This window comes from Pararge aegeria, chromosome 12 (genome assembly GCF_905163445.1).
Source record: "Pararge aegeria chromosome 12, ilParAegt1.1, whole genome shotgun sequence".
NCBI classification, from domain to species: domain Eukaryota; kingdom Metazoa; phylum Arthropoda; class Insecta; order Lepidoptera; family Nymphalidae; genus Pararge; species Pararge aegeria.
In genome coordinates this window covers 17790873-17810789 of record NC_053191.1, presented here as the reverse complement: position 1 = coordinate 17810789, position 19917 = coordinate 17790873, and the positions used below count along the sequence as shown (strand labels likewise).

Genomic DNA, 19917 nt, shown 5'->3' with positions numbered 1-19917 from the left:
ATTAAAATCATCTTTCAAAAAATACTTTTATATCTTTCTTACAAACTAGAACTTATAAAATACATAGCACAATACAAATACCCCGCAAAGGAATACAAATACCTCGATCATTTTTCTTACAAACTTATTTTAAATTACCTCTCCTTTTGGTAAAGGTTTAGACCTGTACATATCTGGTAACACTAATAACATCTCCAGAACAAGCCCAGAAGCAGAACTGTTTTTTTATTGGCACAGGCCTTAAACAATAATGCCTAGCCAACAAGGCTGATTATAATCCAAAAAAAAAAAATCGATAAGTATTTAACTGCATTCGAAAAGAAGATAACTGTGAAGAGTTTTAGGAATCTCCAGCTTTTTAACAACGTTTACGAGCGTTGCGCCGAAGAACTTACGGAAAAATATTCTCGTCTGAGCCAGAAGAGCAATTGGCGTCTTGGCTCTCTCTATTAAAGTTTCTTTCTGGACGGCGTTCAGTATGTGGTTCCTTTTGATCATGCACAGGTCAAAGGCTTCGGCAGCTTCCAGGAGCATGTAGAAAATGTGTTCGTGCTCTACTGTGGTGACATTCTGGAGATGATTTAGGATGCCATCTGGATCGCGGAACTGGGTTTTCATAATCACCTGAAATCGAAAGATTTCTTTTTAGTTATAGCGTAGCCAAAAGTGGTGAGGGACCGAGTTAGATCCCCATCACGCACAACTTACTTTTCTGAGTTTTTATTGTAGCGGGAGCTATGGTGCAAATGCTTTAACGGTAAAGGAAAACATTGCGAGGAAACCTGCATGGCCGTTGACATTTTGGAGATGATTGAGGAGGCATTGGCTAGTGCCGCTAAACGTGGTACAATGTCTCGTAGAAACCTATTAAGGGTGTGGGTTTAATATTAAAACTCTAGCCGGGTCATCGCTACTATTTCAGACTGCTTGCAGTGGTAAAAAAAAGTACAAGAACACAGCAATGTGTATCTACAAGATGATTGCAATTTTGATACTGTATCATAGTTGGAGTTCTAAATTCAAGCCGAAGTTATAGAGCCCTTGTATTAGGAATCTCAAGGCAATGTTTGGATTTAATTTATTTTTTACTGAATAAATTATTTACTCGGGCTCCGTATCTCAGCAGCAACGCAACAGTTTCTTCACAAGGATCGGTGTCACTGGCGAGGTACTCCGCGAGCGCGGGACGCAGCTGCGCCCCGTCATCTTCGTTGTAGACCTTCAGGTTTGGGTCTGCACCGCTTTCTAGGAGGATCTGAGATAGACAGATATATTTTTTAGAATCTCCACTTTTCGATAATGAAATTGTGATAAGCAAGATAAAAAAAGGTTCTAAAATCTCGAGGTGTTGACATCATCACACATAACTCTTACCCTTAAAAATGTTGGCACATCTATCGCACGTTTCGCTTCGAAAACATCTTTAAAAGAACGCCTTCTATTAAATTTCATAAACAACGGTGTTTATGAAATTCGAATCTAATTGCACCAGCCATTTTGTGGAGTAAACTTTTATCTAATCGGAAGAGATTTCCACCTTTTTGTAGTTGATCTCCTATTATAATTACATGTTCTTAGTGTTACTTTTTATGACAAAAGGTATTACGATTGCAGTGGACCCTAGAGAGGATGCAACTGGCCTTAAAGATGAATTATTACCTTGACCATTTCCTTCCTGTTAGAAATGTTGTCGGAGCAGGCCACGTGGAGAGGGGTGCCTATCACGGAACTTGAAGAATTCACTTGAGCACCTGAAAATTTTGTAGATTAACTACGTAAACCTATGCAAATTGGAATATGATTGAAACTGGATTAATGCCGGTTTTCACGTTAGTGAAGTAAGTACATTTATCTTTCACCAATTGATTTTCAGTAGGCAAATCATATAACCTAACTAGTCTATGGTTCTTGCCATAAGGTTTGGTATTTTGTGTTTGTATTATCATATTTTTCACTATGCGTATGGATGTTAATAACCGAATTGATATTTTCTCATCAGTCAAGTGTCACTCTACGAGTGCCCTAAACTTTACAATCTGCGGAATCGGTGTCGTAACTTTAGATGGCACCTAACGTCGTTAGTCATCACATAAGATTTCGTAAAACGTTTTATTCTCTAGGAATCACCGAAATCACTAGGCATCCGATTAGACGGGCATAAATTTGTTTGGTGTGGTTGTCAGTGTCGTTTTGGTGTTAATATTGGTGTTGCAGATATACAAGTACTTAATACAAAAAAGGGCAATCGATACACTCTCCCCGCTGTCTTTTCAGTTCAACGACATTGTCGAAATTATTGCGTACCAAGCCCCACGATGGAATTAAATGGAAAAGAAATATGAAGAATAATCCAGGTGATGGACAATGAGGTCTAGGGCACTCTAACTGAATATGGTAATTTATGGAACCTTTCCTGAACTTCACTACCCCCATTAAGTATTATATCCCCTGACAACAAATAAAATTAACATGTCAACCTGCCAAAGCACGGCAGTAGTAGAAGTTTAATTCCAAATATTATTACACGTACATTTAATTTTGTACCAACGCTTAGAGAGTTAATAAAGCTGGTAAAAATAAAATTGTATGCACTCCCCGTGGAGAAAAATGTCTCCTGCGGATGCGAGCCGCGCTGCAACCTTCGTAGCTTTAGTTTTAAGTAACGAATGTAGTCGATCGTATCGAAAGTGCCAACGCTATCTATGTGCCTATTTGAATAAAGAAATATTTGACATTAACTTTGAATTTGCTGGAACTCTAAATTCCGAGTTGGGAATTGTTTCGGAAGCAACTAAAAGTCAAAAAACACAGAAGCGTAGTTTGCGCTCAGGAATTATTTCAGAAGGTAATAAGATATGCGCGGTGTGGAATATATCTGGCAATATACGAGTATAATCAAAATTACCAGCTGATAACAGCAGCTGCAGCATTGGCACGTCTCCCTTCAGTATCGCAAGGTCCAAGGCACTGGGTTTGTTGAGTTCCGGACAATCATAGTTCACCCGTGCTCCCTGCTTGACCAGCAGGTTCACCACATCAGTATTACCTGGAACAGAAGCAATTAGTCCTCGTCCTGACTTAGGCCCGCTGTTTGTCCAGGGTGTGTTTATTTTGTAACCTGTATATACTTATATCTTTCTATTATGTAGTATTAGTATGTAAAGAAAATGTAATGTTTATCAATTATCTATTTTTAAATTTGAATTTTGCATTATCCCGCTGTACCAAACATGGTTCATTACCCAAAGGTTGTCTGGAGGAGATCGCTTCAAGAAGGAAAAGGAAGACTTTCTATCTGTTCTATCTATCTACTTATAGTTAACAGAACTCAAGCAGTAATAAATCAATAGCTCCGGGAGATATATTATGCTAAAACCAAAAGATGAAACTAAAACAGTAAAACTTAAAACTAAGCACTCGATATTTAGCAAAAAACGACTTTAACTTACAAAATCTATAGCAATCTTTTCTATAAAATCGGTCGAGGTCATGCATATGATGCAACTTGCTCGAAATATAGAGGTATAGTGTCCTTCCACTCTGATCTTAGGATACAAAAGTGCAAAAAGACACTTTTAGGAATCATTTACCGGTGACAAATGGGGACGTCTCAAGCTGTTTAGATTATAAGTTTCAGTTATATTTACCTGTAGATCAGGCATACGTAAGGATATTAGGATACGTCCATGAGTTATAGTTTAAGCCATGACAAATAGTTGCCAAAAAAAATCACGCAAGTATGGTAAGTATAGTGTCCTGTACTGGCGATTTTAGAGTTTGAATGCAAGGAGGAATCTGTCGGAAATAATCCTCTGGGGAAGTGCAATGAGTAGCATATGAATGTCCATCCATAATAGTAAAAACTTACCACCTAAGACAGCGTAATGCATGACGGTCCTATAGTCGTTGCGTGCGTCTGCCATCGCGTTCACATCCGCGCCGTAGCTGATGAGCAGCAGGACTGATTCTATTCCCTGCAATAAGCATTATCAATTGGTAACTAAACCTGATAAAGTCTCCTTACCCTCTAGAAGTATTTTTATATGGAGAGCTGAAATGTTGGTCGTCTCATCATAAATATTCCTGCTTCGTTAGGAATAGAAAGTTATGCAACAATTGCTATATTGGCCCTGCAAAGTTGTTATTCATATCCGTGAGATTACAGGACAGGAAATTACAAGAGACTAGAACTTCAATTTAATTTCCTATCCTATTGAGGTCGAAACATTCATTTATTTCCGAGAACCTCTCCTCTCTAATTTTATCTGACTGCTTCGTCGGCTAATGAAACTTAAAGAACTATTAACCCATCAAGAAAGTGTGTTCTTAAGACCATTTCCGAAATCTCTCTTCTTCTTTTGATACTCATGACTAAATATTGGAGATCACTCCAATCGATAAACAATAAAACTAAATATACCTTTCTTTGTCTAGCAGCTTTCATCAATGGAGTAAGGCCAGCTCTATCTCTGGAGTCAGGGTTGGCTCCAAACATGAGCAGCAGCTCCAGATATTCCGGGTCTGAGACCAAGTTGATCTCGGAGCCGAAGAAGTAGCGTTTGTTGGGGTCCGCACCGTGCTCCAGGAGGAGGCGTGCGACCGCCTGGAAAGACAATTAAAATGATAAATTAACAGAAGAGGTTTTAACAGAATTGGGTAGAGGCAAATAATGTGTTTGTTTTTCTAGCTAGATCCTCGCCATCCAACAGCTAAGCAGATTAAATAGTAAGAAATTGTATTAAATACCTAAGAACCCAAAAATTTCGACAGATTTTTGAGGTATCAATTTTAGACGTGTGGATAAACCACTGCTGGTTTCCTGAGTACGCGATAGTAATGGGAAATGGTTTGAAAAACCTGGCAACAATTTCCAGTGCAGTTCCTTATTACACAAAGGTCCATCTTATTCATTATCCATCTCAGATACCTTACAGTTTCACCTGTAAATCGTCTAGCATCGATAGCCGAATTGATGGTACTCTCGCGTGAATTGTGTATTTTAGCCAGTAGTTACCACTTAACGTTAGCCAATAGAGGGTATTTCTTATTTATTTAAATTAAATCACACACAACTGTGTCCTGTTGCATTCGGATTAGACTTGTATTTGAAAGTTGAGTCTAGTTTTTGTGAGAGAGCTCATCCGGGGAAGTTTTACCGCCATTCTTATTTCTGCCGTAGAACAGCATTGTTGCAATGCTGCTTTAAAATTACAGGCGCATGAGGCTGATTTTAGATGTTGTTAGATGTTAATCTACGCCTCAGGTTTATGGACACATAGCGGCACTTTGCAGTATGTATTCCTTGTATGCCCTGACAATTGTTGGCGCATAAAGGCGATGGGTTTCGACTATTTATTTATTTATTTATTCATAAGACACACCATCAATTAATTGTAACTACATTCATAAAAAAATATGTGTTAGAATTACAAATTCTGTCTAGTGCCATTACAATAATCAATTATAGGTGTATACAGCATTATCGTTGTTATCTCCGGTCACAATTTAAAAACTTAAATAAGTATTTAACTAAAGATTATTAAAAATAATAATATCAATAAGAATGAAGCTATTATAACAGATTGATTGGTAATGTTAAATTAAAATGAAGTTTTATAATTAAGATTATTTATATTTAATTTACGTACAATTTTCTTCCTAAACTATCCAGCAGGTGGTCCGTCGATCTTGACAAAGTATAAAACAAAGTAGATTCTCCTGTCTGTACGCTTAGATCTTTTAAACTACGCGGATTTTAATGCAGTTTCAGCAATAAATAGAGTGATTCAATAGGAAGGTTTTTATGTAGTACTAGCGTACCCAGCCCGCTTCGCCGGGCTAGATTTTGCTTTATTTTATTTAAAAAATAAACTTACATCATTAAATTTTTAATTTAAGTCTCATAATATATTAAATCATTTATTTCTCTCCGTATTCATTCTCTTCTATTTTCTTCTCGAGCGGGTGAAGATCATTATCTACACCCATGTACACCCAACAATAGAACATCATCATAGTAAATAAAAGCTGTATTTGACAGTTCAAAAATAGGAGTGCTCCGATCGTCACCAAACTTTACAGTTTTACTCGCCAGGTCAATCCGGAGATTCCCTGTAAGTTTTATTGAAAGCGGTCCAGCCGTTTCGGAGCCTATACGGAACATACCCACACACTTTCTCTTTTATATATATGCAGTACTTTTGCACAATTAGCATAACTATGGTAGAATTATTAATCATTTAAAACTGCACCACAGGCAATAGTAGTATAACACCCTTGAGAAGCCGGGACAGATTGCTAGTTATTACAATAAAAAAAAAGGATTTTAAGTATTTCAAACCTACATAATGTTTGTTTCGTATAGCCAGCCGCAACGGTTCATCACATAGCGTGGTCCGCGGAAATTCTTCGCCAGTATCAGGTCGGTAGTCCACAGCTGCTCCACTTTCCAGAAGCAATTTCACCAGCTCCGTGTATCTAGAGTAGATTATGAGAGCATTTATGTTCTGTTCAACAGTTCCCGTTAGTGTGAATTCTAAATAGATGTTTGCTTTTATATTCTAATCGTGTACGAAGAGATGGAAAATTGACGTCACAAAATAACTTTTTTTTCGGTTGTTACTTAGTTACATTTGTGTACTCCATATCGTACCAATTTCCTGGCTGTTGTTTATTAATAAGCTGAATCCTAACTAATATTATAAATGTGAATGTGTACGTGAATTTGTTTGTTTGTTTGTTGTTTGATCAACATGATATTTTGCACATACAAGTTGTGATAAGTATTTGTTGAGTTTTTTCTTGTTAAACTTTTCATTATGTTTTGGCGTACAATGAAGTGTATTCATTAAATAAATGAAATAAGTACTATATATGCAAATCAGGTTTGTTATGCGTTCATTAGCCGTGCCCTACAGAAAAGGACATCAGGTATCTTTAAATAAATAAATTAAGAGTTATTTATATAATAAGTAGTTATTACACAACTTTTGGAATAGAGCAACCCGAATTGATTGACTTTCCTACATTAAAGTAAGCGAAGCCCGCAGGTTTTATAAAACAAAATGAAATAATTATCTTAGGCCAAGGATTGTGCATTCACTGAACTATGTGATAGAAAGCACGAGGCGCATGAAAATATGTTAAGAGTAGTGTTACCAGGCGGAAGAATCAAAATTCCGGAGTAAAGGTCCCAGTCTGATCTCGATTGACAAATCCTGAGATTTTTTTACAGTTGAGTTTGAGAATTTGAGAATTGTTGAACTTAGTTTGAGAATTTTCTCTCAAACGTACTCAACAATTCAAAAAGTCATAATATTAGTATACTAGCTGTTGCCCGCGACTTCGTCTGCGTTTGATTTTGTTTTTTCATGTGGCATTCAATTCAGTTATAGTTCTAAAAAAATTTAAAGTATTCAGTATCGTTAAGCCTTAATTGAGGGGTTTGCTGCTGTCCGCTGAGGAGTTCTGTCCATCTCCAACCACATTCATCAGATCCACACAAAGTTTGGGCAAAATTAAACACATATTTAATATTTTTTTAAATTTACACATATTAAAAAATTAAACACATATAACCTCTATAGTACAAAAATATTTATTTTCATCGGTTATAATTTGTCGGAGTTATGATGTAAAATCGCCAAACACTTTTATCTCCTCTCCCAAAGGAACCGAGCTTAATGTCGAGATAAAAAGTATTCTATATTACTTCTAACACTTCCAAGAACATGTCTACGAAGTTTCATGAGGATCGGTTAAGTAGTTTTTGCGTGACAGCGTAACAAACAAACTTAAATTGACATTTATAATATTAGTAGGGATATGGTGTATACGCTGCGAATCGCGCTCGTTGGACACGCACACATAAAGCAAGCTTTACTTTTAATTCAATAAAATTTTATGTGTTTAAACATGTGAGGTATTTTATGACACAATACTTTAAAAAATCCGTATTTGAAACGGTATCTTCACATATTAAATAGGCCGAAGACTTTCCTAGTTGGATCACTAGCCGAAGGTTGTCATATTACTGCAGTGCCATTAGAATTTATTTAAAGTAGGCCTCTCTAAAAAAATATACAAAACTTAACAATACCAGTAGATCTACACCAAAAATTGCAAAATTATCAAAAATTTGGTTTGAAATGAAATTGATCGAACATATTTTGAATGAACAAATTCTTATTATGGTAAAGCTGTGCGAGTACCTATAGATAAAAGGGTTGAGTATGCTCTTACTTTATAGCTATAAATTAATTAACTGTGAGATGGTGATAACAAATAAAAAATTATCCGGCTAGGTTTGTTTTGGGCTCTTATTTGACCAGACCAGGGCGCGAGTTGAACCCTCGTAGCTTTAGGTTTAGGTTGGCGAACATAGTTATCAGCATCACCGCAATTATGTAAACATATACATATGAAGGCATACATGAATAAAGAATTCTCGATATTGCTTTGAATTAAATTCCGTGTTCTCAGTACAAATCCTGAGATATGGCAACCGTACGTAAGAGTACTCTTTACCCGTCTTAATTACTTATTCAGAAGTAACTATACTAACCCGTGCTCCGCGGAGAGATGCAGAGCACTGTATCCGCAGTCATCCGTGGCGTTGATGTCACAGCCCCGGACGAGCAGAAGGCGCGTCGCTTCCAGGTAGCGTTGCCAGATGGCATAGTGGATGGGACGTAGACCTTGCGTCACTGGTTCGTTCACCTTGTGGATAAAAAATCGAAGTTATGCAAATGACATAAGAACGGCTAGCGTAGGTAGGACATTCGTGGGACAAAGTTATCTTCTGTCACAATACTATTACTACAGTACTACAGGGCACATGTCTCCCCCCACTATGAGTTAGGGCTAAGGCTGTAGCCCACCACGCTGGCCCAGTGCGGATTGCTGGACACACACCTTTGAGAATATTATGGAGAACGCTTAGGTAGCCAGGTATCCTCACGATATTTTCCTTCACCGTTGAAGCAAGTGATATTTGGTCCATGACTCGGTCCCCCGAAGTCCTACTCATTGTCTTATAACATAACTTACATGATATAATATTAGCAGTTACCTTAGCTCCGCAGGCCAGCAGGATACGGATCTCATCCAGAGGCACCATGCGAATGATGGAGTCCGCCAGCTCGCGCTGCAGCGACTTGTCGGCGATCACCTCGGACGGCATGTTGGCTGGAAACAAACCAGAGACCTATCAATTTTTTTCCAAAGTCTATGGATAGAACACATGGATAAACGGGGCAATAAAGCGGATTTTTTAAAAATTCGAATTCTGTTTTCAATAGTTTTAACTACTTATTTCAAAAACTGTTCTTCTTTTTTTTAATTTATGGCTTTTCGTAGCGCCAAAATCAAAAACTGTTATAACGAATTGTTAAAACTATTTATTTGAAGCGGTGATAGCTTCGAGTAAAGAGCTTAGGGTAAAGCTTCGGCTTCCCTTTCGAGAAATTAAATTTTTAAAATTCACTAAAAGTTATTTTAGTAATTAAAGGATATAACATCGTGAGGAAACCTGCATGCCTGAGAGTTCTACATTATGTTATTAAGAGCGTGTGAAGGATATCCGCATTTGGCTCATGTGGACTGCGACCCCATCTCCTTCTGATAGGAGACCTCTAGTGGGCCATGAATGAGTTGATGGTGATTAAGATTTCAAGGACAATAAACATATCTTATACTCGTATATCATATCTAATTTTCGATCGGAAAATTGTATACAAATGATCGACTCAAACATTTTAAGGCAGAAAGTAGCTGTGATGGATCTGTTTTGGGTTGGATGTACCAGGACTTTATAAAAATGGAGTAGTCAGCAAACACTCGTAGGCTGGGACCGCGTTAAAATCAGCCCAGTAGTTTTTGTAAAAACGGCCAAGTAAACAACCTTTGTTGGTATAAACAACTAAGAAGCTACGCTACGATTTCATTTGAAGAGGTGTCGTTTGCCAACAGATCTACGCGCGAGCGTGTTTTTTCCGTTTTAGCCGTTCATTAAACATTTATAGATTATATTGCGTTGCTTTAAACACATAAGTGTCTACGTCCGTACAAAAGTTGTCTGACACGAGAATGCATTCTGCTGTCACGTTTGTCTGTCGTTACCTCAATAAACATCGCGTTGACGATCTCTGTTAAATTGTAAATTCACATGATTGCTCCGTTACGAAACGGCTTCACGTGGCATCACTTTGCATATTTAGCCGTATTTTTGTTGTCGGGTAGAGAACACTTATTTCCGATATGGCCGCCAAATTGTACGTACTATATACTTATCTAACTAGCTGTATGGCTACTTTTGGTCTCTTTTTTATTGAAAGAAGGAAGAATTCAGTGATATATTATTGTAGCGTGACATAGCGTAATGTTGTTATAGCCTAGAAGCCTTCATCGATAAATCCAATACATAAATATTTTTCCAATCGAGCGAGTAGTTTCTGAGATCAGCTTATCTGCCCAGTTGTCATGAGATGTCAAAACGCGTCAGAGTGGTGACTATGTGAAAATTGTATTGAATTGATAGCATAAACAGCTTTGTTATTTAATTTACAGATTCCTATTGTATTTGGGGTCTCAAGATGCTTTTCGATTTGGATAGTGAAATAATACATATGGATTCAAAATCAGGATGGAGATCTTTCCGTTAAAATTAAAAGTTATAAGCAGTGAAAAATTTGTTTTTTTTGTTAAACACTGATGTTTGCCTGTTAAATTTTTAACCAAAGCCAAGGTCTTAAGCCAGTTAAATGACCAGTTTATCATAACAAGGGTTTGCCTGAGTTTAATGAAAACCTAATTATTCAAGATTGATGTCAAACCTGACACAATCTATGGCGCGTTGTAAAAAACTAATTAAGTCTGAGCGTTCGCCTGTTCTGTCATATTTTCTTATGCCCGCCCAACTTACAAGTACTTAGGTCAGGTAAACAGCTCGAAAGCGGAAATGTTTCAAAGATCAAAGTACGTGTTAAATAGGTACTCGTGATCATCATCAATCGTTCCGCACAGTACATTATTTAAATACGACAGTATACTTGTGAAAATCTCAAGACAAAGATGGCGTACCTCCAACCCTGTACGCGGCCAAATCGCATGAGAAAGTGACATCATATACATAAACAAAGGTTGCTTTGTATTGTCTTACATGATCGATTATTTACGTATACTTCGGAAGATTTAAAAAGGCTTTGAATCATCAGACATCGTCATCATTTGTATTAAGAGTGCTCATATATTGGAAAGTTGTCTTGTGCGCAAGTATTCAAAAGTGCTAATGGCTAAAAACTACTATCTATCAACAGAACTGACCAATAATTGGAATTGTATTTTTAAGTATTATGTTATTATATAGGTGTATCTAACCTACATATGCTTATTCGCCATTAGTACTAGGTACTTACTTAAATATCTGAAGAATCTCAGCTCGATCAGAACCATCAGTTACATAGGAAACATAACATTCCAATTGGTAGTCTGTAAAAATATCCTCATACTTAGGATAAGCGGTAAATGAATTGATGACCCTACAAATAATAGTTTATACAATTATTCAATTCAATTCTTGTTTATGGCTTTTGTCTGTGATACAATTATTAATTAAACCTTTACAATGACACGATTTTTTAAAACTCGTTGTGATATTAGGCAATGTCACACCTACTGGTTGACATTTACTTTTTTCGAAATTATATACCTACTTGTGATTCCTAGAAAGGTTTAATGTTCGGGAAACCCGAAGTAATTACGAAATTTCAATTCAACTTGGATTCGCTCCAAATCTAGCTAACTACCGGCTACGTCTTACAAAAAAGTCATTTACTTTCGTCGCGTCAGAGCTCAAAAGATCAACTTCAATTAACCGAGACTAATAACCTTGACAGCTATTTATAATTTTACGAATAGATGTCGCCACGTGGCGTGTGTTTTTTTACCACAAGTCTCACTATTACGTTCTTCCGTGTTTATGGTTTGTCCCAAAATTCATCAGTTCTCTGAGCTATGTGCCGATTACCCCTTTAGTTTCGGTACTATTTGTCCGAAACTCTGGTTCTTACATTATGAAAATTAAGCTTAATTTGCAATACTCCGGGAACAGCAGGAGAATCTGCACGGTGTAATTTATAATTTCTTCAATCCTTATACTCCACTCCAAAAAGATCCTCGGCAATGGGGTACATGTTACGGGCTACGCATGTTTCGCTCCGAAACCGGAGCATCTTCAGGAGATGTTGACTTTACAATTAATAATTGTTTGACTTGACAATTACTCATTGTAAATAAATCACACCATACAGATTCTACTGCTGTTTGCGGAGTATAGCAAATTTAGCTTAATTTTCATAATGTATTATGGATTTCCGCAAAGTAACGCTTGCATCTATCCAATATAATTTACCTACAAAAAGTATTGGCAATATGAAATGCTATTGGAAAACGATATTTTAAATCCGTATTGAAAACTCAAATTTTTCCGCTATTTATGCTCTTTCGTACTAAAGATCTCCGTAGTTTGCCAACGACTGTAATCTCTATCAATAACGAGGTAGATATAACTGTTTCGATATATTTATGAACCGGAATAATTTAGTTGATATTACTTACGTACAATTAGTAAAATATGTATTTTGGTTGTATGTTATTATATGACGTCAATACAAGGTTACATATGACGTTGTCCGCCCGCTGCGATTGCCAATCAGATGACCGTTGCTATAGAAACGATATGGTTTTTTGGAAGCAGTAGCCTTGAAGTGCTGTATTTTTTGTTTTGTTACTGGTTTAAATTTGACTTACCAGACAAATTCTAGCGGTGCAGTTGATTACCTAGCTATTTCTCATTAATCCTCATCATTAATAATTTCGTCTATAGTTGAACTCTGAAGATGGTCCGGTGTAGAAGCGAAAGTTTTGTTTTTTATAGTAGATAATAATTGACGGACGGATAAGATAAGAAATGAGTATATGGGGAAGTAAGAAGAAAAGATGAGGATGTAATGCCGGGGGAAAAAAGTCATATTACCAGAAGAATGTTAAATATACATGTGGAAGGGTAAAAGGAAGAAGAAATGATTGTATTGTTTTTTTATTTTTATTATTAATGCACTAAACTTGATCTGTTGTCTGTCATAGAGCCCCAAATGAAGTGATAACTCCACTTTAATATTTAAAATTTAAAGTATTACAAGTTAAATTACAAAACATGCAGTTCAGAGCGCATTCCTGCAATCTTTATTTGTTATAAAAGCAACGTTTGTGTCAATTCTTGCTCTTATAATAAGCTTTAAAGAGACTTTAACTCCTAAACTTCTGACTGGATGAAAGATCGTAACAGGCGTGCAAAATGGCGGCCAAAACAAAATGGGAGCCAAAAATAACTGGGCGGGCTGTTGACCGGAACCTTGACACTAAACACAACGTTTTGGCATAAAGACCACAAGTAAGCGGATTTTTAGGTCGTTTTACTACGCAGTAATAATTTCTAAGTAGAGGGTTTTACTACGCATTAAATAAATTTCTTAGAGTGTCATCATTATCAACCTCATCCTATTAACACCCCGTTGCTGAAAAAAGCCTCCTATCTCATATGAAAGAGGTATATAAAGCCTAATGTTTATATATTCACCAAGCTTAAATATTATGAAGTAACTCAAGTAATCTACTGCAACTGTTATTTATTTGGCCGATTGGCGCAGTGGGCAGCGACCCTGCTTTCTGAGCCAAAGCCGTGGGTTCGATTCCGACAACTGGACAATGTTTGTGTGACATGAATGTTTTTCAGTGGCTGGGTGTTTATCTATATATTATAAGTATTTATGTATATTATTCATATAATTATTCATCAGTCATCTTTGTACCCATAACATAAGCTATGCTTACTTTGGGGCTAGATGGCGATGTGTGTATTGTCGTAGTATATTTATTTATTACTTATTTATTTATTCAAACATCTTTATCGCGTAGTATAGAATACATAAAAATGAGAGGGCAAAGGCTACCTTATCACTAAAAGTGATTTCTTTTAGGTTACCTAAACGATAGGAATATACGAGTACATGAGAAACGGGAAATCGCAATTACAAAAAAAACAATGCAATGATTTACACATTAAAGAACATACGATTAATAATTAATATTATAAATATTAAGGTATATATATCTTAGTTAACGATAACTCATACATAATTATTAATCAGGTTTTACGTTACAATACTGTAAAATTGGCCAAATAACGGATTCTTACAAAAATAGAGCCTACAAACAAATATTGGCTCCACCCGGGATTCGAAGCGAGGACCTAGTGATCCGTAGTACATTTAGTAACAGGTACAAGGATAACAGGATCTGACATCTGAAATCATCTGAAAAAGCTGACTTCAGCTTTTTGTGACAGATCTCGTCCGGAAAAATACCAACTATGGTTGCTGGAAGGGCGGCATATTACAGCACGTGTTACTTTACATGCTCTGCGAGGGGTTTCCCTATTTGTAGGCGTTAGTTTTCCACTTACCATCAAGTGGACCATGTTCTTGGCCCGTCAATTATTACTATAAAGCTGCTAATCAATGACCAACGTTTAGTATTTTGATTATATCAGAGTTTCAGAAACCAGCGTTTTATGTTGCGTATTAAAAGCTCTACCCGTTAGCTGCCATAACCAGTTTATTTTTTTCTTAAATATCGTAGACAGCTTTAAATGAACCTGAGTTATCTACATAGGTAGACGAGTGAGCAAGCTGTAATGGGCGTAAAACGTACGCAGTCCCAGTTCGGAGCTATATATTCGCTCCGAACTGGGACTGCAACATCCATCGATGCTCCACGCTACGTTTTCTAACTCAGGTTATGTTTTAACTCCGGTTCATTCAAAGCAGTCCACGGTATTTAAGAAATATCTCGATTAGACAAAGAATTAAGAACAAAGAGAAACCTCATTCAGCCATTATTGCATGCAGTGCGTTGTGTCCAAAGGCAGTGAAATGTCCTGCACACGTCTCACTTCACACCGGCGGAAAGTTTCCCACTCACAAACTTTTTATGGTAAACGTTTAGAATATTAGAAGTAAAATTGTTTGCCTTTATTGAACAATCTTACAAAAAATCATAATATTAAAGTTATCCTAATCTAAAGTTAGGTTTAAAGACATTTATTCTCAAAAGAAACAGTTTCATTTAATGAGAAATTAAAAAATTAACATAAAGAATTTATTAATATTTATTATAGTTTAGTGTGATACAAAAACAAAATAAACACAAAAATACAAAAGGTGGCGCGTTTATAAAAAAATTAAACAATGCTTTTTTAACTTGTTTTTAAATGATTTAAAAGATTTCTCGCAAAAAATCTCTTTGGGTAGACCATTGTATAGTAGTGCTCCCTCAACCTGTATAGACTAAAACTAAGTATGGCAGTAATGCCATACTTAGTTTTAGTCTTGGGTAATCTTAATTTATGCCTATTTCGTGTATTTAGATAGAAAGTTATTTAATAATAAACGCAAATATTAAATAGTCTAATAGACACCGGTTTTAAGATTGTCTTGCGTTTCCGAAAAGGCTTCCCCTAGAGCTTGCCACACTTTCCTGTTATAGGCCGTCCTCTTCCAGGTAACACCAGCCATCTTTCTAATATCATCCTCCCATAAAATAATTACTGCTAACTGCTAAATTGAAAGAATTGACTAACCGCCTGTTCAAGAAACACTTCTCAATTGGAGTGCTTTTTGATGATACAATATTAGTAGTAGGTATACGCGGTTTCTGTATTTTCTTAATTCTGTGAAAATAGACAAACACCACCACACTTAAGCACACTAGAACAAACACGTCATAAAGTACAACTACGGACATAACATCTGAAGCTAAGCATCGTTATGGCTGAAGATTATGTGAGGGTAATAAGCAAAATTAGCAATTATAATTCCTTGACGGCCAGCTGGCGCAGTGGGTAGCACCCTACTTTTCGAGTCCAAGGTGGTGGGTTTGATTCCCACAACTGGAAATTTATTTATTTGGAATCTATGACCCATCACTACTCACTACACTATAACATAAATAGAATAATTAAAAACTAAACTAAATAAAAAAAAAAAAACTTACATTAAATCAGTGTCTGGGTGTTTATCTAAGTAGTTATGAATGAATGAATGAATGAATACACTTTTATTGTACACCACATAAACATAACAAATTAACAGTAAAAATTTAACAAAAGGTATACAATTTGGCAATTAGTTATGTGTATTATATTCATAAAAATATTCATCAGCTATCTTAGTACCAATAACACAAGCTACGCTTACTTTGGGACTAGATGGCGATGTTTGTATTGTCGTTGTATTTTTATTTATTAATTTGTAGCTAACACAGGGTTGTGCTGGCAACGGAAACTATTCAAAGTCGAGAAAGAAGTTGAGAACTGGACACACGTGGCAAAACGATCATGAACTGCGCGAACTATAAGATACATATTTGCAGCAGAGGAAGTCCATTGATTGAGATGACTTCCACAAAGAATTATCGTTATATTTCGAAAGGTCAAAGAATGCCTAAGACCTTGGTGGGCAAAATACTTATTTCATGCTCAAAAGAGTCACAACGACCTCGTTGAGTTGCGTACAGGATTGTTATTTCAATAATAGGTAAAGGAAGCTTTAATAAATGATACCCGAACTCCGCAAAGAAGCTGTCAGTTGAAGGAATTTAAAAATTGCTGCAAACGTTATCTGTAAGAGAGTTGTGGTTTCATCTTATTTTCCAGAAGGGTTTCAACGCTACCCAAAAGTCAGTCAGTCAGTCAGAATGGTCGCGGGTATGAAACCTGGTCAACTCTACTTTTAAAAATGTATGGCCAAGATACAGACTTACAAAAATGAAACCTAGTGTTGCCTTCAGTATCGATCATAGAGGGCCCTCTAAAAAAAATTCACAAAACAGCCGCGGACGATCTGACCAAGACCAGAAGTTGGGCACGCCTCACGAACTCCTGAATAAAGATGTTTTTTCGAAATTCTGGGATAAAAGTATATCCGCAATTGAGCAGTCAACAAAAGCATAGGATTTTGGTTATAAGATCGATCAATGATCCAGCATTAATGCAAAATAACTCGAGTACAATAAACACGTGGGCGCGTGTTTATAAACGAAAGTGCGCATTCGATTTCGCCCCAAAAATACTCGGTCTGTTTATTTTCTATGTAGAACGCGATTGATTGTTTTCTTATTATTAAATACGCACATGTTTTACGAGTGCATCGAAACGAGTGAGGTCGTTGTCTGTGACATGTGGTACTACGTCTTTTGACTAAAATAAAACTACAAAAAGATACTTGGTATAAAAAATAATTTCAAATTAGTTATTTTTTCGTAAACTATTACTTTTATTGGAGCAAAAATTAATCGGTTACCCGTTCACCATGAAATTTGTTAATATTAGAGAAATCAGCTAAAGATAAACGTTGCAAATTAAAATTAACATCAGTCCTACCTTATGGACTGTTGATGAAAATTATGTAAATTAACAAAATACTTATTTTACAAATTGAAAAATGGAATAATTCTATCAAATTAGTCTATTGTCATCGATCCTCGATATATATACAAAGTTTGAACGAAATCAGGCCGTAAAATTGACGAGGAGGAAAAGGATTCTCGGGTTGAGAAGGCTGGTATGTATAAACGATCGAAAACGACGACGAATTGCTACGGTGATGGAGGACGGAACTCATAAAAGGACAAAAGCATCACATGCTATTGGATTATACTAATGAATACCTTACCTACTTTATAAACGGTTTTAACTAAAAAAAATATGTACCCAGTTGCTTCCGATCACAGACAATATACTATACTTATATTCGTTCGTACACATTGCGTAGTTACAGATGACGATCTATTAAAATCGTAAGAAAGAAAAGAATAACATAACAAAGACGTAGGTAGATTAAGTAGAGACATGCCGAATAATGTATGGATAAACACTGAAAATGTATGACTAAAATATTAATCATAAAAATAATATTATTAATTGCTTAAATGCGAAAGTATGTTGGTTTGTACTTCCTTTACACCCTAAGCTACCAATCAACTAGTTGTTTGGCATTAAAAGAACAGAGAGTAAGTTTAGCTCTTTTTTATCCTAGAATAAAAAAACCGACTGGATTTACAAAAAAACCGTTATAAAAGTGGACAAACAACGGCGGCAACAGCGCGTCTTCTGATAAAGTCTTTTCCAAAATCGTCTTAATAAATTATATATAACAGTAACTATACCACTTACCGATTTCAGCAGAAAGTCCGAACTCGAATCACTAGGCAGACCGACACAATGCCTTTGTCTACTAAGGACTTAAATTATATAAAACGTGATTTTTCCCGCGCTGCCAAATACACGTGCAATACGTTTCAACTTACAAAATATGTAAATGTGTTTAATTACTGCACGTGTTAATATAATAAAATGTATGAACACTCAAGTTGTGAAACGTGTGTGTTATTTTGCAGGTTTGAGAGAACTGTAACGCCTGAGTGTCGGGGAAGCCATGGCTGGAGGCCCGCCAAGATGGCGCGCTGCCAAATACGAAATACGAATGAAAGCTGAAAGGTAAGGTAAAAGGGTCCGATACCGTCCTAACAAAATAAGAGAATGAACAACATTGTTTCAGGAAGAAAACTCGCATCTATGTAGAACATTCTTCCCAAAAAAATTTTTAACTATTAACTGTCGATGACATTGCATGATTTCTTGTAGTTTTAAAATTACGCACAAAAGAAAGTATGCACTTTCCACGATTGTCAACAATTAAATAACATTAAATGCATCTTAATTTTTAGTACATAAAACAACATAAATGTGAAAGTGTATGTATAAATCCAATTACAAAACACAATAATAATTACAAACCAACATTAATGTTTACAAAAAATATAAGCCGTCAAACTGTTCACTTATGGACATGGTACCCAAAATGATGGCGCTATTGCCCCTTTGAATTGCTAGACTTAACCGTTGGGCTAAATAAGCGCCAGCTCTTGGGTCACCGGACATCACGACCAATTTTTGGGACACGATGTTACTAAAATTTTTCGTGTTCAAAGACCATGGGCACAGAGTTTCAAACGCATGCACCCCCAAAACGTAGTCATTAGTTATATTGTTATTATTCAGTGTATGTTACTAAAATACGGAAAAACCGAATAGGTCTCAGAGAAATGAGAAAAATAAATCTACTATATATAAACTTCTCTAACCTTTAGCAGAATTTAAATGTATCTGTACACTGGTACTTTGTTGTTACGATGTTTTCCTTCACCGTCGAAGCAAGTGATATTTTTAAATACTTAAAACGCTCATAACTTGAAAGTTAGAGGTGCGTTCTGAGATTCGAACTCGGCTCCTCGAAAGTGAAGTCGAGCCCCTACCCACTGCGCTATTGCAGCTTCTACGTATATGTATATATATGTTTTTATATGTATAATATAAACATGTATTAACTTTCAATTTCTAGCTCCTACAGTGTGGTACAGAAAATAGACCTACACTATAAGAGAAAGAGAGAAAGGAAATGTGCGCTCGCACTTCGTAACAGTATATTTCCTTCTCAACTAGACTTCGACTCACACAGTCACACTTTTCGTATCGCTCTCATCACGCCTTCACCAGCTTACTCCCCAAGTCAAACATGCATGATAATATATTATTCTAATTAAAGAAACAAACACTTTCACAGTCACAATGCGTTTAATAACTAGTGCGTTTACCCTACGTTCGCAACATGCACCTGAAAACAACGCACTTTCTGGTCAAGTGATCGCTGATCACCTGCACTGGCACAGATGCGTGTTTAGGTGTAATCGTGGATCCATGTACTAAACTGTAACTCGTTGGAACTACCGGATTAGAAATAA

General features: G+C 36.3%; 1 protein-coding gene across 3 annotated transcripts; it reads right to left on the bottom strand.

Annotated features, from left to right (window-relative positions):
• LOC120628141 (ankyrin-1-like) lies at positions 1 to 18514 on the bottom strand. 3 transcript variants are annotated; one of them, XM_039896369.1, is made up of 10 exons: positions 18290 to 18514; positions 9071 to 9205; positions 8564 to 8718; positions 6345 to 6477; positions 4421 to 4603; positions 3869 to 3974; positions 2906 to 3046; positions 1660 to 1751; positions 1106 to 1255; positions 1 to 624 (listed from the first exon to the last, which is right to left on the bottom strand). In XM_039896369.1, exons 2-10 carry the CDS (start codon positions 9179 to 9181, stop codon positions 304 to 306), a joined length of 1392 nt encoding a protein of 463 aa, XP_039752303.1. In that variant the 5' UTR covers positions 9182 to 9205; positions 18290 to 18514; the 3' UTR covers positions 1 to 303. The 3 variants fall into 3 exon arrangements, with proteins under 3 accessions (XP_039752303.1, XP_039752302.1, XP_039752304.1); XM_039896368.1 differs by having other exon boundaries at positions 9071 to 9186; XM_039896370.1 differs by having other exon boundaries at positions 3872 to 3974; positions 9071 to 9186.
• Between the last annotated feature and the right edge of the window lie 1403 nt (positions 18515 to 19917).